The following is a 25646-nucleotide window of genomic DNA, read 5'->3' as shown; positions in this document are numbered from 1 at the left end:
ATTGTAGTTAACTTAATAGTATCTAATAATAATATGTATTTATTTTTTCAACGATATTTATAATAATAATATTTAACACTTATCAGCACGTATTTATTGAGATAAACAAATACAATATTTCTAACTTATTGTTTCAATTATCATAACGTCACTCTTGGGTTATTAATTTAGACAAAATGAGTGATGACATTTCTTTTAATCTATACTTTTAAAATTATAAAATAGTTTTGTATAAAACATGTAAAATGTACTGTATTGTTTTATTATACCTACATTAATATTTGTGGTGTCAATACAAAAATTGTGTTAAATAATAACATTTTTTTTTTTTTTATTTGTATTTACTTAAACTTTATTATACAATAATTTTTTACAATATTTGAGAATATATAGTGTTAAAGGTACAGAAAGAGAAAAAAAATAGAAACAATAATACATAAGTATCTAATAAAAATAATAATAAATTTGATTAATTATCTACGTTAAATTATAATACCGATATGGTTAAATAAAGATAGTATGGTAAGTATGATATTGATTTGTTGTGATGAGGTATACATAATATTATATCTGATGTTAAAGAGAATTTTATAAAATTTAAAAAAAGAATAATTAACTGATGTGATTGAAGTTTTAAGACATTTTAAATGAGGTGGGCAATGTTGCAAAATATAGGGTTGTTTTGGAGAGTGCAGAGTATGACCTAATTGGAAACGGGAGAATGAGGTTATGGTAGTCCTTTAGAAATTATAATTATGAAACTGGGGTTAAAATGGGATAGTTGGATATATATTTTTATAATAGGTGGCGAAATGAGATGTTAGAGCTTCCTATTGTTTAAACCATAGATTGATTATACAGACCCCGAATTTAAGGATAAAATCAGACCATTTTACCAGGAAAGGAGAAGTAAGACATTTAACAGATGTAGTAAACTTGGCTAGTTTGTTGACGAATTCATAACCAGCTATTTCTGTGAAGCAATGTACCTATAAAAATTGTATGTTAAAGCTTGATTTAATTAGAGAATATAAAATGTATCTGATATTGTTTATTAGTGGAGAAGTGTGTGATTTAAATACCTACATTAAAAGAAAGAGTTTGAAAAAGGCAGGAAAGTAAGTTAAAAAAAATTTGGTGATAAGGATAAGATTGTTTTAAGCTCTTGAATTATTGTTAAACATTTTGCAATAAGTGAAGATGCAGTGGGTACTAGGTTATTAGAAAATGAAATGTGAATATTTAGGATATAGGATAAAAATCCAGCTAATAGAGTAGAAACTGAGCTTTCAGTACAAATTGAAATGAAAAGTGGGAATGTGTCATAAATAAAATTCAGAAAAATATTGTTGATTTAATTAATTCGTAAATATTTTATAAAATGCTAATGTATAGTTTATGAAGTTTTCATTTAACTGAGTTATTGAAATAAGTAATATAGAAGAAAAGTTTTCTTTATATAATGGAAAATTGTTATTTTTAATAATGTAATAATCGAGTGTATATCACAGATGATAATAAGAGAATAAGAATTTAAGGCGAGAATTATAAAAGTTTTTTGGAAATAACACCAGCAATTCAAATGTGTAAACATATCGGCAAACTTCAGCTAGTTTAAATAGTTTAAAGAAATAACGTTTGTGAGCAAGAAAGGAAATAATTAAAGATTTTGTTAAATTGTTTGTTAGAATACTAGATAATTAACGTGAGTCCAAAATCTTGTTTTAATTGTTCACTATTAGAATTATTTATGTTGAAATAGTATAAAAATGAGGTATTGAGTTAAGAAAAGCTTTTTTTTTTTAGTGGGGGTAATGTTTGTCGACATGAGGAAGATATTGATATTTTGTCTCTTCAGAGAATGGTGGTGTATGTAGATCCACTATAAGCTTACGGCGAATATATATTGGAAGTTATATTACAAGATGCGTTTTTCTTTTAGGGTCACCATACTTATGCTATTTATTTATAATAATATAGTAACTGAAAGCTGAAGTGACTTGGCTTTATTTTTTGAATGAGATATTTTTGGATGCATGATTATTTGATATAACTTTAAAAAAAGTTTAGATTAGTAGAAAAAGGTTGAAATTGAGAGAAGAGATTGCAAAGATCAGTGACGTGGACAGTAGAACACATATTGATAATATAATGGCTTAATCTTGTACTGTTGAAAAAAAATTGAATGATGTATCCAAATCATAAACGCTTTTTACATTGAATAGGAGAGAAAATGCTTGATTATATTAAAAATTACAAATAAGATCGATTTAAAACAGTATTTTTGTTGACAAAATATTTAATTGTTTAATACGCGTAAGCGTGAGGTTTCAGATTACTGTGTTTGTTGATGACGATGTGTTTGAAAGCAATAATATATCACTCCTTTCCCTACCATCCCAAAAGTCTCCCTTTGAAAAATAAGTATCAAATTGTATAAAGTTATATGGAAATATTAAGGTTGAAGGAATATAAATAGAAAAAGTGCTCGTCGAGAAAAGATTAATAGTTTTTGTGTGCAAAAATGAATTAAATGTCATTTAAACTTTTTAGTAAGTTATGCTATTAATACTAAAAAATGTATTACTAAAGAAATTAGCCACTCTTTAATGGATGTCATGGTATAGTTGAGATATTTATATCAATGAGTTCAATAATAATAATTAATGCTATAAAATCAAAGAGTTTGAAGTGTTGATTAGCGTTATATTTCGTTTTTGTAGCAGCGGATAAAGTAATGCGAGACGGAGACTAAATAATGTTTGTAATAACGCTTCTAGGTTTTAATGAGATGCTAATTATGTCATTATAAATGGAACTATTATTGTCCAGTGTATCGTCCGAGTTTGTAATCACAGTTTTATCGTAATTAAAATTATTTCTGTCGTTTGTGTTAAAATTAAGAATGGGATAATTATCTATTAATTATTATGTATTGTAGTTTTGATGAGATTATTATATTGTTAGATGGATCTTAAGTTAAAGAACTACAGTTTTTATTATGGGTAACATCTTGAAAATTATAATCTGTGTAATGATATTATGCACTCATGAGTTTAATTTTATTGAAATCCGGATTTTTGCCTTAAAAATGGACGTTGCCGCTAGTCGGTAACGGAATATTTAAATAACTTAATTAAGTAGTAAAACATAATAACTTCTAAGCGATAACAACAACCACTAATGATAAGAGGTAGATTGCGACTGAACAATACATTTAAAGCTAATCAGTAATCAATGTATTTTTAATAACTCGAAAAACTATTTAATATTATGAAACGTTTTTGAAAGTTGATAAAAATTTCAGTTTTTTTTTTTTTTATTATTATTATTATTATTATTGATAGTTTCTGACTGTTATATACATTTTGTCAATAAATTCAAATTTTTGTTATTCAAATTATTTTACAATTTTTTGCTCACAATACCTTTGAAAACTTAAATGAACCATATATTAATATTATATTCCAAATATTAATTAAGTATAATAATATGAAATAAATAGTGATTAAATAAAAGAGTATAGGTACGACATTTATTAGATCATCTCTGAAAATTATTTAAAGCAATATTATAATAAAAATTCAAAGTTTAAATTAGTTTTAGATGTAATTAAAAAGTAATTCAAAATCTATTTTAAAACTTAATTTCGATAAAGGATATTTACTAAATATTAAGTTCTAGTTATTAATAAGTTCGTAAAATAATATCATCAGTATATTTTTTTACATCATTCAGTTGTGCATAAACAATTTTATAAATAAATTCAACAATATGAACTAGTAGGAATTTATGTATTATATAATATACTTGTATATAATTTTTTTTTTTTTTTTGCATACATGATAAAAATAATTTATTAATGGTAATTTTATATTAAATGCATTATACAATTAATAAAAAATATAAAATATGTGATAATCTGTCATAGTCAATATATCAATAGCTATCCATAAAAAGTTATTAAAATAATGCTCGTTAAGTATTTATTTTTCCAATCGATGTTCAAAAAAAAAAAAAAAAAATTGATAAATTACACAATAATTGCATTTTCTAATATTTTTGGTGAAGATTAGGTTTTCCTATAAACAATTTCGAGAATTCTAAAAATAATATCTTTTTAAGTTTCCTTTTAAGCTTAATTTACAATCTATATAATAAAATAACCGTATGTAATAGAACTATTATATTTTATAAGTATCAACTATTCCAACATTTTTATTACTACAGATTATCAGAATGTGTAAACTATTAGCAAAAAACAAAATTGTCCTAAGAGTTCCTGTATCGAGGTATTCAAAATGTAATTTATTTTCTTAAACATAACATAAAATCATAATCTTTAAAATAATATTTACATATGATTGTATTATAATATTATTCGATACACGTAAACACTTTTCATAAATTTAATTGATTTAACTTATTTAATTAATTTATTTATTTAGTTATGTGGTTAAAGAAAATGCCTTTAAATGTATGAAATCGGTTGTATGATGTAATTATTATGTTTAACACATACTATAAGCCACACAACAAACAATAAAAATTAATTAAATTTTTAACTCGTGTACGTGTTATTTAAGTAATATAATATGTTGCCGTTTATAGTTATGTGTAATGCGGATACTTATATATTTTGTGTTGGTGCACCACTTTTGAATAATGTAAAATGATAATTTTTTTGTACCTACCCTACACACAAAAGTATAAAATAAAAACTTAAAAATTATGTATATATATATATATACATAATAATATATAATAATATATAATAATATATTGGTTTTTGTTCTTTAGGCCGAAAACAAAAACAAAATAAAATGATTCAAAAATAATAAATTGGTTCTATAACTTTAGGCATAACAACGGAAAAAAAAATCTTTACGGTTCACAGAAAAAGAAGCCGCTTTGCCTTAGTGTTTATTCTCCAGTCCATCACCACTACATCTACTTACAACCTCTTTATCACCTTTACACATATATGTTAAACTATATATATATACTCGCGTAGTAAAGGAGTTTAAGGTTTGCTTATGGTATAAAACTTTTCGTAGAAATAGTTTTTGAGAAACCTTTTCCGCCATTGCTACCGTGTTCATTTCGAGTAATTCTTCAGGTGTCAGGCACGAATTTGGGCGGTTGGTGTATAGTAATTCAATTTATCCACTCGCTGAAGAATTGATAGAATCCGTAACTCTTACCCAGTAACAAAGCGCTCACAATAGCCAATGGTTTAAGGTGAAAAAAACAGCAGCTAGATGATGCAAGGACGTACGTTTAGTACATAATATAATGTATCATTGGTATGAATTTGGTGAGAAATGCTCTTTAGTCACGCTTCCATGGTCTATGGATTTTTATATCATTCCTCTTATCACTATTATCATCGTTATCACTGACTAAATATTAGTATACAATATTTAAATTATACAATATTCATTTTAAACAATAATCCATTACAATCTTATTGGCAGACAAAATGTATAAATAATTCGGAATTAAATGTTAGTTGTTTAAAGTAGGTATATTAAAAGTGTACATAATCTATAATTTTAGATTTAAAAAAAAAAAATATTATGATAATACGTTATACAGCTTTATGCTGTAGCGAAATCATAAGCCAATTCACGGATTCGTCTTGTACGAAATTATTGTATACTTTATCAGTGTACACTATATCAGTTGTGCGTCATACACAATTTCCTAGCGTATATTATTCAGTTACTTCTAATGGCCGGCGCATTGTGTAGGCAATTTCGGTTAATAGTTGTATAGGTGGCCTGTGAGCGTTAACCACACTGACACACTCCTGACAGTAAGTTGAAATATTATAATGACATGTTCATTGCGATGACACATGTATTTGTGAATTACTCGTTTGGACAAACGTGACTAGTTTACTTGATTTTTCTTAACTGCCTCGAACAGCGAAATTACAGTTTTTGTAATATTATTGTAATGAGTTAAAGAAGCATAAATAATGAGAAAAATTATAAACCAAAATTAAATTATTAGTAAAATATGTTTTTGTGAAGAAATTATTAATTTATTAATATGTTTATATAAAATATATTTCATTGAATTATTTAATAAAATTGACTTATTCTCTTTAACTCGTTAGATTTATTTATCACTAAACAATATGAGATATTTTGATAGGAGTGAATAATAAAGTCACTTAAAATTGAATATTGGCAGTGTTAAATATATAACTCGTGCATACATAAATATTTTTACTTTTTATAAAGCACGCAATAAATAATACTGCTCGAACTCGGTTGACTTCCCGCCGAATCGACTAATCGCCAAAGGCTGTTTAAGTCGGGCGATCGGCGTGGAGTGTTCGCGGCTCGTCAATACCCCTCCAAGGCGTGCATATGCCAGGCGGTATCCACGACTTTCATTCGCTTGGGCTGTTGAGTCTGTCTTTTGCCAACGATCAAACTCGGTGGTCCACGTGAATCACCCGTTCGCCTTTTTGTCATTTACTGGTTCGGGCTGACCTCGTGGTCAACTGTACTACCGTTTTTTTCTTTGGTGTGTACCGTTTTATATGCACATCGTCGTAAGTCCCAAGATAGTTGGGACTTGACGCGTGTCATTGGCGTCGTGCCCCTTTTCTGTATTTTTATCCAGGACTTACCAGCTGAGGAATTTAATGTCTGCCTGAATGCCGATTAGGTATTATTATTATTATTATTATTATTAACTGACCGGGTGAATTTATTATTATTGTTATATATTTTCTTGTTGTTTGTATAAAATATAGACGTATATACGTCTGGCGCACTGCGCCATATTATTATAAATATTTTATTTATATTGTATAGTATAAATAGTACTACGGGTGACCCTCCTCCTGTTCACAGCATTACGCGAGTCGTTGTCGCTAATAGCGATATAAAAAAATTAGGAGCTACACGGTGCACAAATACTCTTCAATGTTATCTTTCTATACATATGTTACAGATATGAGATATTACAGACTTACAATTGATTAATATCAAAAAAAAAAAAAAATAAATAAAAATGAAGTAGAAGAAATATAATAAGATAACATTTATTGATGAAAACTAATGCATCATGCTTTAGCATGCGGCTGAATGCCATTTTTTGTATTAGGATTTATATAGAGAACGTGAGATTCTATATATGTATTGAATAATTTAAATACAAAATAAAATGTTATACAATATAATTTGAACATAATATGGAAAGACTATACGAGTATCAGTTTCTTATTCGAATATAATTAAAAATAATCTAATACAAATATATAAAATATAATATACTATAATTTTGACTTATTATCTGTATAGTCTGCGTATAACAGTTTATCACAGCCATTATATTATAAAAATATTTTTTGAGATATTTATAGCTTTATTCTAAAAATGTATATTTGGTAACGACATGAGGAGACCATACACGTGTCACTTTATTACGAAAAAAAAAATTAACCAAAATTAGTTTTGTAAATATGATCATTAGGTATTCTTATAAATATTATAAATAATATATTATATTTTATAATATTTAATTTATTTTCTTAAATTAAAATGTTCTAAATTATTATATGGCATATGATAATATGTAATAATTCTCATATCACTATATAGTGTAATTATTAAGTACTTTTATTTGAATTAATCCATTATACATTGATATTATATTTACTGATTAGAAACGCTATTTTGATGCTGAATGAATTATAATGAAAACAAATTACTCACTTTCTTTAAAGATAGATATTAAATCGCTATTAGTATTGATTGTATGTAAGTACAGTTAAAAATAAAATAATTTTTTTTTATTTTAAACGATCATATAAATTTATCTTCATAAAATTTTTACTTTTGGTGAGTAAAGAATGATAATAAATATTTTAGCTCAGCTCAACAATAAAATACTACTACCAGTACTATCACTAATTTAATAACTGCAATAATAAAATAGTACTCAGCTAAAAGTGTATAAATACCTACACTGTATACACGGCAAAGATCATGCTGCTATATTTTTTCTTGTTTCACCTACGCTTATAAGTTAATACGCTGTACGTGCCATATTAGTGGTTATAGTTTCTGTCATCCTCTGCGCGGATAATCGAACATAATAATATATTATTGTAACACAATATCTATACACGTATGTATATAGGACTAATATTGTTTGTTATGATCATATAATAAATACGGTCGTATAACACGTCTAAACACCAACAAGCTATATACCAGAATGGACGAAAATAATTATGAAAAAGAAGGAAAATCTGCGAAAAATATTATATTTATTACAGGCACATAATAATAATAGTGATAATACGATGAATGCACGGTGAAAATAACTGCTTTTTGCGATGGAAAAAAAGACGGGAAAAAAATTACCTACGTTACACTCACTTACGTGCAACGACGAGATTATAAATCGTTTTCGGCTTGCCAAAAGTTGTATAATAAACTTTCAATATGATCACTGCCATAATAATATAAATAATACATAATAAATGTGAAAGCGCCGTTAATGACTTTCCGTGGATAGCTTTATATTGTATATATACAGCGTGCTGCATGGGTGATGGTGGTGGTGGTGGTGGTTAAGGTTGTTAAGGGTGATATAGGGGTAGCAAAGTGTAGGGTAGGTACGTGGTGGTGAAAAAGGCCGAACGGAATTTATTAAGGCACAACTTCTTTGACACGGCAACGGCCGGCACGAGCATCCTCCACCATCGCTTCCACAGTCCTTTCTACCGCCATGCGCGTACGCCGTCATCGCAGTCTCCACCTTCGCCTTCGAACCAAAAAGCCGTTATCTCTATTAACCGTTATATTTTATGAGTTTATACATATCATATAGGTATAAAATATGGGAATTATAAATATATATATATATATATTAGACGAATGGACTTATGAGTATTTAATAAATATATACCGGGTAACCCGTTTAACGTAAAACACTTATTATTACAAAAAATATTAAACGCTTTTGAAATTTTTTCTCACATGATTTTATGTAGATGATAAACAAAATTTTTCTAAGTATATAAATTTATCATTTAGCTATATCAGTTTTTAAATTTTTTTTCATAGCAAAAACGTGCATATTTGATAAATAATTCAATCATAGAATATTTTTTTGTATTATTTCGATAAATAAAAATATTGAACATGAGTGAAGTACTAAAGAGGTTAGTAAGTCTTCATTACTCAATTCGCTTAAAATTTTAATACTTAAAACTCATTAAATATTCGTTTATGCATGTTTCCATTTAAAAGATTAAAAACCAAAAAATTAATTTTTTTTTCCGAAAACGTCATTTAAAAAGGATTTTAAATTACGTAAATAGAATATTTTCGAAAACGTTAGTGTTTTCTGAAATAAAGCGTGTCTTACGTTAAATTGATCACCCCGTATAATATATGTATACACACCATATTAACGGAACACGCGAGGATTAAAACCGCATTTTATATCGTGTCAACTGATTTATCTCTATCCTCGCATGCATTCCACGCGACCGCAGCCATTATACATGTCTCGACCGATCACTATACACATAATATATATTACGTATGTTATATACCCCACCGCCGTCATGTGTTATTACACCGCACAAGCACTCTCGGACGTTCTGATTTCCCTCTCACCGGCCCGATGGCCGTTAGGACATTTTTTACTCCACCAGCTCAGGTTTTTTTTATATATTTAATATAATATAGGAATATACAAACGAGTCTGCTTCCGTATTCTTTTTTATTTTTTTTTTATTTTTTTTTTTCTATAGTGGTTGATAAATCACGAGGGCGAATGAGAAAAAAAAAAACTTTTAAAAATTACTCCATTTTGTTCATTACGGTTGTCCGTGCACATAAGCTTGTTAAAAAATAGCGAATAGCGAGGAAACGACCGTTTTTTTAAAAATATGTTGCGCTCAAGTCAAACTGTCACAGTGTGGTAGTATCGACACCATCGTCGCCGGTAAAAAATTATACAATGTGAAGATATCCGTACAAAAATGTTATTTATATGTTATTGCAGTTTTATGTTCAAATTAAAAATTATATATATATATATATTATTAATCTCACGTACAGAATGACTTCTATATTATACATATAATATTATATATTGTAATTTACTTTTTTTAAAGTTTCAAGTAATATGTGTACTAATATTATGGTGATAATAAGTTATTCTTTTTAATTTTATTATTGTAGTTCATGTTAATTTCACTATTGATTAAAACTGTTTTGAAAATAATCTACGTTAACCATTAGTGTTAAATTCAAACGAAATAATCAATGCATCTTTTGTGAAAACTCTGCATTATAGTTTTCAAATCTGGTATGGCCACACACATTCACACATGCACCTACGTCCTACGTGCATACATTATTCGTTTGAAATCTCTCTTTATATATATTTTTATGTATTATGATACATAAGAATATTTTATACTGCAGTCTGCAATAATACACATTTTTAAAAGGTTTCTAAGCATTTTTTTTTTTGTTTTGTTTTATCTTGAACCATATTGTAATTAATTATAACTACTATTTACTGGTTTAAAATATAAGCTGATGACATATTATACATAGAATAATTACTTTGTAATATGTTCATATGATTTATATTATTTATTAATATTGGCCATTGTTAAATTTGAAATATAATATATATTTATTGAATAAGTTGAAAGTGTTCAAACTATGTTTTGATGATATAATATATGAGATACGTTTTATGGTTTTGATTTGACTAAATAATATTGAATCACATCAAGTCAAATTTTTACAATTTTTGCCAATATGAAATGCATCAATCATTCAAGAGACTTTTTTCCTTGGTTTGATTTTTCGTGTTATAAATATCCTTAGACTAACTATTCCAAAAAACATATTAGTAGATACTAGAATATATTGAATAACATAATATTTACATATATTGAAGGTAGTTTTAAGCCAGTAAAACTGAGACTGGAGTTAAAATATATAGAACTAATAAAATACAAATATGGCTTACATACATTAACAAAACAAGATGCAATTTACATCATAAATATATTTAGATATAATTAACTAGAAACTTTGCATTTATATATTTGTCAAGATAACTTCTAAAATAACATAACAATAAACCTGTTAAAATTAAAACGTAAATGTGAAGAGAAGAATTACAACATTTTTATATTATCACAACATGAGTAGTATTGCACTTATTTTTATTTTAAATGATAAAATACTTAAGTTTACATATCTTCTTGAAGAATTCTAACATAAATAATTATTAAATCTTAGTATTTATTATTCTAAAAGATATTATATCATCCAATTAATTATTTCATAATTTTATCGTCTTATAGTATAATATAGTACTTTATTAATATTGAGGATATCAGCTATACAACAATAATTATTTACTTAAATTAATTTATCTCTAAAAAGTGTTGTTTTTGAATAATTGTTTTATGAAATTATTTATTTGTCTAAAAAACGCATAATAATATTGTAAATTATTTTAAATCAGAAATCAAAATTTTATTATAAAAATTAAATATTTTATCATTCAAAATGTCATTAATAATTCATCATGAATTGAGTTTACAATTATGTGGTTACTTCGCAATTTCATAAGTTGTATAATAGAATATTATGTTTTGTAAGTCAAATATTAGGGCTTTTGATAGCTAATTTATTATTAAAGCAATTATCTGCTTGTTTGCGCAACAATTTTACTAAAAACTTATTTTTCGTTATTAAATACAATTTACAAAGTAAAAAGCATATTTTACAATAACCTACCGAATAAACGTAATACTATCTAATCATAATTTAATCATACGTAATACAACTATCTATATTCTATAGTATTATAATTTTTTTTTATCTCAAGTAGTTTAATAGAAATTTACTGTTAAAACCTAAAATAATGTTATAAATAGAAAAATTTAAAATGCAAAATAAATAAGTCACTGAATCTTTTATAATTCTTTATAAAACAGTTAAATTGTTCAATTAATGTAGTTAAATTTTATTAAAATTATATGTTAACATAATATATTTAGAAATAAAATAGTCGATTAAGACGATCGAATTATTAAATTAATTTTTTAATTATTGATATTATATTAAAATGAAGTATATAAACGTTTTTCTAATACATATAATATGTTTACATTATTGGTGTGCGGTGAATAATTTTCAAAGTTATACTAACGATTTCTTTACAAATTTTGTTTTTCAGTTGATAAATATTTTATAGTTTATAGATGTATTATACGTATATAATATATCCAAATACCAAACTACCATGCTTATTGAATTAATGCATTTTCATATGATATCCAGAAATCGTGTTTTTTTTTTTTAAAATTACATTTAACAATCTATCATTTATATATATATACGTAGAGAGAGAGAGAGTGAGAGACGTGAGTAACATTGCATTATACAAGGTATTAAGCATATGGTATTTAATTATTTTATACATGCGGTATAAAAAATAATGATAATACGCTACTTTTAGTTATTTTTGTTGCATATAAAATTATAATTGTTTTTTTTTATTGATATTTAAAATTTATTATTGTAGCATAAAAATTCCCGTTGCGTATTTATTCTAAAAATATTCATAACTGTGTAATTTTATCATTATCGACTTAATAAACTGTATAATGAAATTGACGTTATTGTATATTCTGATACTCTAGATTAATAAATAATAACCATTATTCAGTACCTAATGTTCTTTTTTTGGTATATAAATAATGAAGTAACTGAACATACCAATTATAATAATTAATAAGCTTAGTATACTCCATACATTATGAAAATGATATATTTATTGCAACCTAAATAATATTTATACAATTTTAGTAACTTAATTATTAATTTTTCCTAGTATAAAATGGCTCTTTAATAAATTCAGTATTAATTCAAAAATTAAAAATAAACAATATAATACAATTATAATCATGTTTATTTAGCAATCAGGTGTAAGAAATTACTTAAATCAATTATACTATTATAATTATGTAGATAATGTAGATATAGACACAATTGTCAATGAGATAGAATATAAGTGTTAAATATAGTTTTCTATATATTTCTGCTTAAAAATTGAACATAAAAACAGATACCTTTATACCTATGTAAACTTTTTAAAGATTAAATAATTTAGCTTATATAACTTTTATTTTATTACATTTTTTATATTAAATATAAAGACTTACAAGAATAAAAAATGTGAAACCAAAAAATTAATAGATATATTTATATGCTAGTTTGCAGATAATAAGGTTATTCAAAACCTAATTTATTTTAAAATTTATTCAATACCTAATCTAAGAACATAATTTACTATGACATATACATTGTAATTAAAATATTTTGAATTTAAATTATTTCTAGTTATTAGGTAGGTTAGGTAAGGACATAATATGATACATCATGATTGGTAGCTTCATTAATATTAATTTAATGAATTTGATCAAAAATAATTCTTGTATTATGTGTTTTTTAAACCTTTCAGTTATTTTCCAATTAATTTTTATTCATATTTCAAAATAGTTATTTTACTTACTCATGTAATTTAAGTCATTTATCTAAAAATAGCATTAAATAGGTAGTACAGATTTCTAAGACCAACTTTTACTAAAAATAAACAAATCATAAATCATATAAAATTAGCTTGGTTAAATAAAATAAATCCGGTTACTTATTCTTAACACAATTAATAACACATCGTTTAACTCCATGAAAAAAAAAAAAAAATGAAATGTATTATAATATGCATTGTAACTAAATCGTACAAAATTTTATATTATCTTCTTACTAGAAAAAAAAAGTTTCCATAACGTGATTTGTAAATTATTTCAATGTGTATTCTTACGAATTGCCGCTATTATCTTCAATAAAGCGCATTATTATAATAATAGCATCAAACGATATCCGGAAATATATTATTATATAAAAAACCTATCTCTATCCACGGTCGACCAACGCGCAGTCCTCAATCGCCTTACTCGATGCAATCCCATTCCATCCCCTTCTATATCGTCAACTACCATAATACTACTCTTCACCCCACTTGTGTATTCTCACCCTACATGCACATTCTCATGACATTTTAAATTACTCCAAGCCGTTTCCTATTCCGAATCCTTCTACGTACATTTCTCAAATTCTGTTTACCGCTTTATGTTCCTTCTCTCCTTCACAACACGCTCAAACCACTTTAACCTATTCACTCTCGCCTTATCTGCTGTGTTTGGGTAGGTAACTCTATAACCACTCAGTGTATGTTATTGTGTGCATATTCGTATACTTAACTCAGTATAATCTCATTTACACCACAAAATATATCACTCTACGAGGTTTGCGATGCTATGAGTAATTTTTTCAACAGTTTCTTGTACGTATTTACACAAATTTATTACTGTCTGTATATTTAGTTGAGATACGATTAAATATGCAATGAAATTTGTACTCGAAACTAATATACTGTACATAATAATTTTATTAATAATTATGTTTTTATATCAGTGATAAAAAATACATACGAGTATATATATATAATAAATAAAAAAATAAGTTTAACGTATATTGTTTCTTTAATAGTTTATTTTTCTAAAAAATAATTAATTACTACTTCAAAACTGTGAAATACAATGTATGTATATTATACTTTTAATCTATGATTAATGCAGTAATTTATAAGAGTTTAATATAATTAATGTAACCTTAATATTTATTAAAGAAAAGAATAATGATCTATGAATATATATATTTTTTTTAATTTCCATAATGAATTTCATGTGCGAGAGGTAGATACCAGGTATACAACTATACAAGTAACTAGAAATTAGACGAAATATTTTTGCCAAAACTGATTTTTTTAACTAAATCTATCAAAACTTAAAAGTTATTCGTTAAATAAATTTGTACATGTAATGCCAAATAATAAATGTATAAACAATAAGATAAAATACCTAAAAATATTTTTACAATAACTGAAAAATATATCAAAGATTGGTTAAAAAGTGTGTATTACTGAAAATGTATGGAAGTTTTTCATGTTTTTAAGAAAATTAATGATAATTTCAAAAAATAACTCATTGTGCGTACCATAAGCATCAAATAATTTAAAATCGTTGTATATTTCAGAATAATAACTTTGGAGCACTTCCAAACAAATTATTTCATACATTAAAAGAAACAAATTCATAAAATGTAAAATTAAATAATTTATTACTTTATTGTGAATCTAAAACTAACATATTTCAATATAATACGGATAATTTATTGATCACAATTTGGTTTAATAATTCAATAATAATTAATATTAATTGGAATAGAAATATGGGTTTCATAAAACATAATATAGGTATGTAATTTTACCAAAATACACATTATTTATGTTGTTTATTTTACATTTTAAAATTTACGTACAATTTTCGACGATTGTCATTAGTTTTATTTAATTTATGTGATATAATTAGTTGTACCAAATGCATATTTAGGTCTGTTCTAACTAATGTTTGTCTATGTTATACATTTGGACATTGTACCTTTATACTCGCATATTTGAATATTTCACTACAACTTCATTACAAGACATTTATACTTGTTAAGTAATATACAATTTAAGTATTCATAATATTATTTTTAAATTAATTAACAGTATTATACTATTTATTATTTATCTTATAAAATAAAAAAAAAGTTTTAGTACAAACTTAATAACTTAATCTTATTGTAATAACATTAATATTAATTAATTAAGTACAGTTTGATTATATTGTTATGAATAATTTAGACTTTTTAAGATTTCAGTTTTAATATATTCACGAACATTAATGTTATGACATTTCATAATTCTGTTTTCTTTTTATAACTTATAAGTATAAGAACTCTACAAGTTAATATAGACTTAAAAAAATATATAAATACATGTGTGTTTATATATATATATATATGTTTATATTTATATTGTGTGTAAAATAGACTGTCATAAAAACTGAATAAAATATATTTATTTCAAGAATGCTTATCATTTTTCGATTCTACGAACACTAATAATTGTTGAATATTATTTATTGCTACCATATTTATCTCTACTCTATTAATTACTGTCTGTCACTTTAAAATATTGAACAGTAACTTTGATTATATAATACTACATATTGTTGCTTGCTAATAGTTTTAACCATTTATTTAGCAAAATTAACACCGTAATTTTCAAGTAAAACTCTTTAAAATTACCCAAAAATAACCTATTCTATAAAATATTCAATAGTTAATTTAATGAATGATATGCTTCACAAGCTTAACAATTTTAGTATAAAAGAAAATTTAGAAAAAAAACTGAATAACAACATTAACTTTTCATTTTATTACATCGATAATATATGTATATAAAATGTGTATCTGTAGACATGAATAAATTTACTTTATAAATGTTTTTAAAAATCAAATAGTGTACATCATATTTATGTAGGAATGGAATATTATTCCATTATTAATAAGTCAATATCATATATTATTATGATATAAATGGCTTTCAGTTATAATGATGTATTAATATTATCTGATACACTGTGTTCATTATAGGCATTAAATCTCAGAGCGAGAAAAGCTAAGGCGGCAAGAAGACCGCAGCTGAGCAGAGACATGAAACCAGGTATAATCATCGAAAATGTTGCACAGACCAGAAGACGTCTAGCCGAGACTACGTTGCTGGCTACAGCCTCATTAGCACCCGGAAGTTCATCTATTATTGATGAAGGGCCGACCAACACAGGAAGCGGAAGTCAGGTATTTTAATATGCAAATCAAAATAATTAACTAATATGTTTTAAGACAGAACAACAGTGATCATGTAGTCGTGTGGTGATAAACACGTGTTTACATATAAATGTATATGTTAGTTATAGTTTAGATCAAAATAAAAAATAATAATAATATACATGACATATTTTTTTTAGATCAATATACAATGGTTATAATAGTTATTCAAGGTATACATTTCGTGTCAGATTAATTATATGAAATTTTTTTTGTAGTTGAAACGTTGTAGGCGCATTTCTTTGGAGAATTTTTAATTAGATTAATAAAATTAGCTGATATTGTTTGAGCATTGATGTTACTAGATTCCTATGGTAAAAAGAAAGAGCTAAAAAATATTTTAAACAAAATATTACCACTATTTTGTCCAAATTTCTAAACTAGCAATATTATTAAAAATAATATTTTATTTTTAACTAAAACTAATATATTTTAGTACTACTTTTCAAATAATTTTAAAAGTTTAAAAGTTAATAATTTTATTATTTATTGTATTTTACAAATTCTAAAGATCCATGTGTCGCTCAGCAGGCCTTAATATTTTGAAGATTTCAAGAACTACATCAAGGTTTACATAATTATACGCTAGTTTCTGTTTTATTAACTTAGTCATAAGATTATCTAAACGTTCTTGCAACATAACACTTTTAAACTTAGATTTTACTATGTTTCAATTATTTCAAAAACGAACCTTTACATGCATTTAGTCACAGAAATGACCACGAATGGTTTTTAAAGCTTTTAATATATTTTTTTTCTGGTTTCTGAAATGGTTAACCCGTCCATCTACTTTTCAAAATTTACTTTGTTATTTTATGATAAGTTTTTTGATGTTTAAATTATAAATTTCAATTTTTAAATCGACAGTATCTTGTACAAATACTTGAAAGCAGAATTACTAATTTAATTTTCTTCGCAAAGCTGTTTGGTGTTTTTAGTAAATATTTTTGAAATATTTTCCATCATTTCTGATAGATTCTAAAGATTTTTTAATGACATAAAAAGGTCAATAGCTATTAATTAATTAATATTCAAAGGTAAAATTGTGTTTGCGTATGATATTAAATTCAAAATTGGATTTAGAATATACATAAAAAAAATATGCAAAAAACTTTTCACGGAAAGGAATATATTAATTATTAGGTATATTATTATTTTATAATAATCAACTAAAAAAAAAAAAAAAAAATTGTTATATTTTGGAGTGAATGGTTATTCTAACACTTATAAGCTTGTTACAAACCGTAATCAAAGACAAACCATCAAATTTAGTATTTAAGTATAAGGACTATGAGAAACACTGAGTATCAAAAATAACTACACATTTATAGATGTATAAAATGTATAAAATATGTTAATGTAAATATATATAAGGGAGCACGAGCAAGAATGAACTCGCAGTGGGGAGCAGTTGCATAATCCTCAATCCCTCCCCTGTAGTTCCACTTATGCGTACAAGTATAGTTTAAATATGGACATCAGAATTTAAATGAATCGAATATATAATTGTAGTTTATGAACAACTCAGTAACAGAAATTTCACCTTTGACATAATCGTTAATTTTTATATGTATATATTACAATAAACTAAATAGGATTTTTATGTTTAAATCTCAAATTAGTGTACGTACACTGTACAACATAACAACACATATTCCTTGGAATTTTATGTTCTATTCAACTACTTACCTATATTTCTCCGTTAAAGATAAACTGTAATATCTTAATTAATTATATTAAAAAATAGAATGTATGCTTGCTGTTATTGATTTTTTAAAGACTGTAAAGTGTATAATGAATATATATTTCAAATATTTAAAGATAATTTATGTACATTGCTCAAGTACAAATATAAGTAACACGGCTATTACAATCTAAAAAAAAAAAAATCAATTGATTATTAAAAATGTACATTTCATGAATATGTATGGTTAATTTTAATCACTTAATAATACAGACGTTATTTTGAATTTTGAAATGTATTACAATATATTTTATTAATAGTAATAATAATTGATGTTCAAATAAATATTTAAATTTCATACATTTAAATAATATAAAATTAATAATTAATTGTATACATGCATATGAATTTTAATATTGAAATATTTTACTCATATAAAATTAAATTAAATTTAGTTAACTCGAAATAAATTGTATTTTATTGCCTATATTATCCCAATTCTTAGTTTCAAATCTTAGTTTAAAGTTTATTATAACTTGGTAACCATTATTTAAATTCAATTCATGGTATAAAACCTGTGTACTGCAATAATATATACAATCAAAATACATTTGATAATTATATACTTTCCCCATAATTTATTTGAGTTTAAAAGTAATAAATATTAAGAAATATTTTATATTTCCTCGAGGTATATAAATGTGTTAAACTATGTTCTGTAATACTATCATTTTTGGAATTATTGTTATTATTATTATTATTATTGTTATTATTAAAACATAAATATGCACAGAAAGCATTAGTTTCTGTTACAAAACTCAAAAAAGTTGTCATCTATTACTTTTATTACTTTATATTAATTTAAATACACACAGTAAAACGTATTTTCCTAAGATAATTAATATATAAATAATATTTTAAAATTTTTCGAATACTTCATAAATTATAATAATATATACATTATAATATGTAAATGTTTTTTTCGTAAAATAATAATAAAATTATGAAATATAAATTGATGTAATTTTATTTGATAATCTATAAATTCAAACAATGTATATATATATATGTATTAATTGATATGATTAAATATATTATAATAATTAAGATTATATAAATGCATATATATATATATATATATCTTAAAGATTAATATTTTTATTTACTAATTAAGACAGTTATAAGATAATCAATCTGATTTTTATAAAATAAGGTTAAATCGATTGTTTGAGTTATATACGACACAGAAATGATTTCAATGACTCAGTATTTTGTTACTATATAAACATTAGTGCAATAAAAATGTTGAATATACGTAGTTATTGCAATTATTTAGATTAAAATTAATTGTGAAATTTTTTCAACAAGATATTACTTTTTATAGGAACCTTCATGCATTCTTTAGCAAATAGTATCCAAAAAAATGTGAAATATATAAAATAAATTAAAATTATTTGTGGCAATTGACAAAATACTGAATATGGCTAAATTATCACTCCTACAATGTATGTTTTGCATTGTTTTTTTAAATTTGCTTTTTAAAATGGAACTAAAATAAATGTTCATGTACAAGAAAATATTTAATGAAACACTTTCATTATTCTTTTGAAGAAATTTGAGATAAACATTATTACGCAAAAATAACTGTTATTTACTTTATATGATATTTTTATATTATATTGTCTGATATTAAAAACATATAATTAAATTTCTTTAGCTTAAGTACACAAATTATGAAAATACATTTATAATATAATTTCAAAAAATTCACCGATAGATTGTATTTAATTTTAGCGATATATGTATAAAAATATGTATGTTTTATATTAGTACGTAGGTATATAGTAATCTCAACTAAGTGGGTCACGCAATGCCCTCTGCTATCATTATAATACACATAATAATGTGTATGCTTTCGGGGTGTTTTAATGGATTTTTTGTGTTAACAGGACGACGAAGAAGAGGGTGGATCACCCGGCTCAGATGACTGCCACATCATACATAACGACAAATCTACAGATTTTATCCTGTCCACGGTTATGGAAGAAACCGCGTAAGTGTAAACCTTATATAATTTTGTGATACTTCTATGAAATCTATAATTAATTCCATTTATCATCAGATTTATTTTAGATAAAGTATTTAAAACAAAAGATAAAATACAGCAATAGTTAATAATTACTTGCTAAACATATTAGCTGTAACAACATAAATAGATTATGTTATTAAATTATATATAATTTAGTCAGTCATAAGTGAAAAATAATATATTTTAAATTATTTAAATTTGTTTTAATGAACAAATAAAACTATTGTCAATATTGTATATGTGATATGGATAAGTTTTTAAATCTTAATGTCATAGTATTCAAGTAATTATTATCTTTATTATTGTGTTAAATATATCCTGGTTTTTGATTCAAGTACAAAATATTCATGAAATTAATAAAATTAAAATTAAAGACGAAATTGTATTAAAATTATTATTAAACCAAAATAAATTGTTGATGATAGTTTTTTATTTTTTATTTAAAATTTTGAATTATGTTCACAAATAATATAAGTATTTATAATACATAAATTATAAAAATATATAAAAGAACTTTCTTGTATTTAAATTATTTAAAATTCAAAATTATTTAGAATTATAATAAAAGTTTGATGAATTAATTTTTAATCATAATATGAATTTAACATCAAATGTAGTAATAAGTTTTTAATTTATTATTAATGTCAATAAGATAAATGTTTTAAATTTATTAAATTTAATCAGAATAATAAATAGCTTTTCAAAAATGATCCTGCAGAAACTTCTGTCAATCCAGCAGTTTGATAAGTAGCATTAAATTAGTTTAAGAATTTAAAATAATAGCTCATACGATGTACGAGTAGATGTATGAGATTTTATTTTCAAAATAGCGAGTTCAATATTTTGTTTATGTAAACTTTAAAATTGTTTTATAATTAAACTAAATTCAATTAATCTCTAATTAAAAAGAGTGATTATTAAAATAATTCATAACTATAACATAAACTGATTAATGTGTGTAGTTTAATATTGTTTAATCATTTACATATTTTCTGCAAATAAAAGTGACTTATTTTATATTAAATATATTTTCAATTACACTGTTTAATATGAACATAAATATGTATATGTCCTAGTGTGGCACAATGGTTGCCCACAGTCACTAATGTGTTCTGAGGTCAAGCATCGGCCGGCTTCACTAGATTTCGGATAGGTGACCACTGACCACCCAAATTCTTAGCGATGAATCCATAACGCACAATACTATACACACGTACTCCAACCGTACTAACCAAATTTTACAAACAAACCTTATATATATATAAAAAAAAAAAAAAGCTTATGCTCATATATCCACAGCTAATGGCCTTAGTTTTCAGGCTTGAATAAGAGAAATTAAAAAAAATATATAAAAATTTATTTTTAATTGCACATGCATTTTTTTTCAATATTTTCATGAATTAACACATAAAACAACTAAATTTATTTCTCTTAATCAGTATTATATTTAAACATAATCATATAAACAATTTTTTTTTCACCACGAATGATCAAATTTATAACAATTCAGTTTATTAATCATGAAATAATAATAACAATGTTTTTTTCCTCAGATTGCAATTCCAGAGTTCAAAAAATGTATTTTTAAAAAGTTATTTACAAAAATGATAACAATTTCTTCTTTTACAATTTACGTCTACTATAAATAATAAATAAACAATTTATTATGTTAAAGTAAACTTCAACGTATATATATAAACATATTGATACACAATAATCGCGCACAATTTCCAAATATAACTTTTAATAATATTTATATTAAAGATATATATATATTTTACTTTTAATTTAATAATTTTTATTGTATACTGATATCCTACCAAAATGCAACCTATTATCTTAAAAGAACTAAAGATATTTATTTTTGTGAATGTGTGGGTGTGTTTTAATACCTGTGTAGAAATTTATTATTGTGTAAAAAGCGGAAATTATTTTTATATATTAATAATATTATACATTCTACATAGGAATTCACGGCGATCCTCGTGAGATTAAGACTAAAGATTGTTTGAATCTTTGCAAACAACCATGCAAAAAACAAATTGTTGTATAGCTATCATTTTATTATTAACGAGTATAATTCGTCGATCCCTAAAGGAATAATAATAATAATAATAATAATTCGTATTTTCTGATGCGGCGAATAAACTAAAAGTTATAATTTAGGGTCGTCGATCCTTTGAGTTGTACGGACTACCATTAAAATGGGTTGACACTAAAACTAAACTTCACGGATATGACGATAACCGGCGAACTGTGAATGTGCGAGACATGATGAGACTTCTTGTCTTGATTTAATCGCGGTTGGACGCACTCACCCACCGCTACAGTGTTATTATTGCCTGCGTACACAGGCAAAACAAGCTATTATTGGAAATAATGACTGCATAAGCGCTCACCGGATAAGTCGCTGGGCTCACCGGGTAATTACGGTGTTATAAGAGTTTGTGCGATGACAATTTGGTGGACCATACTCAACGATCATTAATATAATAATTTTCGTCCATCGCATTCAATGTCACTTCAACATCCAACGCCAAACATTTTATTTTGGAACACTTTAGATGTCTTATCAAACGATAATACTTATTTTAATTGAATCGCGTCGTGGCAAGAAAATTGAAAAAGTTTTTCACGTAATGATAACGAATATTATGTTTTTGAGTACGACAATAATAATAATTGTCCACGAGTCTCTTTTATAGAAAGTCTTCGATGTTTTGCTATAAAATAATATGTAAATACAAAGTATTTAGTAAGGTACAAAATTATTTTTTTGTCGTATACACCTGCGACTTGGTATTAGAAATGAAAATCGTTTAAATGTAATGCTACGATGCTACATTACTTCTTACCTATATAGAATATTTTAGAAGTATAATAAAAAATAATTCTCTGATAAATAATGTAATACTTAAGCCGAATAGTATAAATTAGATTAATAAACTGTCCTTATTCACCGTTCTCACTTTGCATCGCTGTATGCGTTACATCACTGCAACCATTACATTTTTTTTCTCAAAACAATATAATGTAATATCATAATATGTCTACCGAGATAATTAGTAATCATTAACCTACGTTGTATGAAGTATATCGAACTAAATATTTGTGTTCCAGGATGGTGGCAACATTGGCCACACCATCAAATCTAACTGCCGACCCAAATGGAAACTTGGGTTCCAGACTACGGGATATCGATCTTGTAACAAGGGTCTTGAATCCTAACCAAACAGTCAGTTCCATTAGTGACAAGATCAGTGATAAGGTAAAATTACATAAAATCTTATTTTTACCTATTATATTATTACAAAGTGTACTTGATATAAGATTATGGAAAAGTATTTAGTGATAGAGAATAATATGAAGAATAAACAACCAAACATAAATATAATTTAAAAAAAATAAATTATAAACAGTCATTCAATAAAATATGATAAAATAATTTTTGAAAAACATGGTATAATTTAATTCCATAATGAGTGATGTCACATTTTAGTATCGTAAGACATATACAAAATGTGAACTTTTCATTTTTTCAAGTCAAGCATTATGTATATTTAATCTTCTTGAATAAAAATCAAATGACATATTTTCAAAATGATTATTTCGTTTGATCGTTTGTACCGAATTATTGTATTTGCTATATAAAATCATAATAACCGCTTAAATATTGTCTCAAATTTCACCCATAATTATTAAAAAGTTTAATTACACTTAACATATAAAAGTGTGACGTTATGTTAGTGTAATTTTTTCTTATATATTTCTGAAATAAAAATATGCATTTACAATAAATTAACGTAATACGTTCCAAAATGCATTCCCTAATCCCTGTGCATAACTTTTATCATATTGTTAACTCACCATCATTATTGCCCCACAGCTGTTATCACGTTGTTTATGTTAAAATAACAATGGCACTCTAGCTATATTTGAATCATAAATTCGCCAAACTAGGATTAAAAAAATTCGTTCGATTTAAAAGGTTCTACAATAATAGTTAAATTATTATTGTATTTTACTCATCGTTCAAATCAGTAACCAAAAATTATGGACAATCACAAACTATATAGTTTTGTTATAATAATAATTCATATGTGGATCTCACTTGATTTAGGTACCAGGGAAACGCAGAGATTCATCGGTAACGTCGTCACCAATTACGATGACCACGTCGTCGTCGACAACATTAATGACAACGGTCACGGTAACGGAGGCCACCTCAACGCCTATACCACAGCCGATAGACCGGTCAAGTCGAGTAACACAGTCACTGGTGAAACGTTCATTGTCGTCGATGCTCCGGAACGGTTCCGAGGAGGACAGTTCAAGGTGTTCAAAAAAAGAGTATAAGACGAACACAGAAGGGAGTAGTCGCTTCACCATATACAAAGTAAATAAAGCGAGCCGGAAGAAACGGGAAAAGTCTTCGGCAAGAAAAGAAAGAAAAGCTACAAAAACTTTGGCAATTGTTTTGGGTGAGTCATTAATATTATAATAATCAATAATATTTATATTATAATAGTTATTATTGTTATTATTATTATTATAATGAAAAGCTTCTTTTTTTTTGAAAAAGTGTGATAACTCCTCATAATTATTCAATTTTCGATAAAAAATCGGATACAGATTGTACTTGTTATTAGGTGTTTTGTACATTTTCACGGACAACCTAGTAAAAAAAAAAACTGATACGGTTTGTGACACTTTTCATAAATTTCATCTTGGTTTTTTTTATTTTTATGTTAAGTGTCACCGCTAGGGATTTGAGATATTTGCAAATTGTTCGTAGCTGCGACACGCAGACAAGATTAAATATTGAAACAAAATCGATTCGAGATTCTACTATATCTTAAAAAGTTGAAAACATAATGAATATTTACGAATAACTATCAGCCAAGTTTGTTATAAATGCGATATTAAAAATAGTGACAGAATATATATATATATATATATATATTTTTTTGGTACAATATCATACTATACATAATACATAAAGCATCGTGTTATTGTTATTACT

The 25646-nt window shown here is 25.1% G+C and overlaps 1 protein-coding gene across 1 annotated transcript in view; it reads left to right on the top strand.

The window, feature by feature from the left end:
• Window positions 1-25124, top strand: part of LOC112595521 (dopamine D2-like receptor) — a 239183-nt gene extending 214059 nt beyond the window's left edge. Inside the window, exons 4-7 of the mRNA XM_025340770.1 lie at window positions 16617-16820; window positions 20484-20587; window positions 23744-23891; window positions 24744-25124. Of these exons, the coding sequence (XP_025196555.1) occupies window positions 16617-16820; window positions 20484-20587; window positions 23744-23891; window positions 24744-25124 (837 nt within the window). The remainder of the gene's footprint in view (window positions 1-16616; window positions 16821-20483; window positions 20588-23743; window positions 23892-24743) is intronic.
• Window positions 25125-25646: the final 522 nt, after the last annotated feature.

This window comes from Melanaphis sacchari, unplaced genomic scaffold (genome assembly GCF_002803265.2).
Source record: "Melanaphis sacchari strain LSU unplaced genomic scaffold, SCAv2.0 Contig27_pilon_pilon, whole genome shotgun sequence".
In the NCBI taxonomy this organism is placed as follows: domain Eukaryota; kingdom Metazoa; phylum Arthropoda; class Insecta; order Hemiptera; family Aphididae; genus Melanaphis; species Melanaphis sacchari.
Note: the sequence above shows the minus strand (reverse complement) of the source record. Positions and strands in the feature narration are given on the sequence as shown.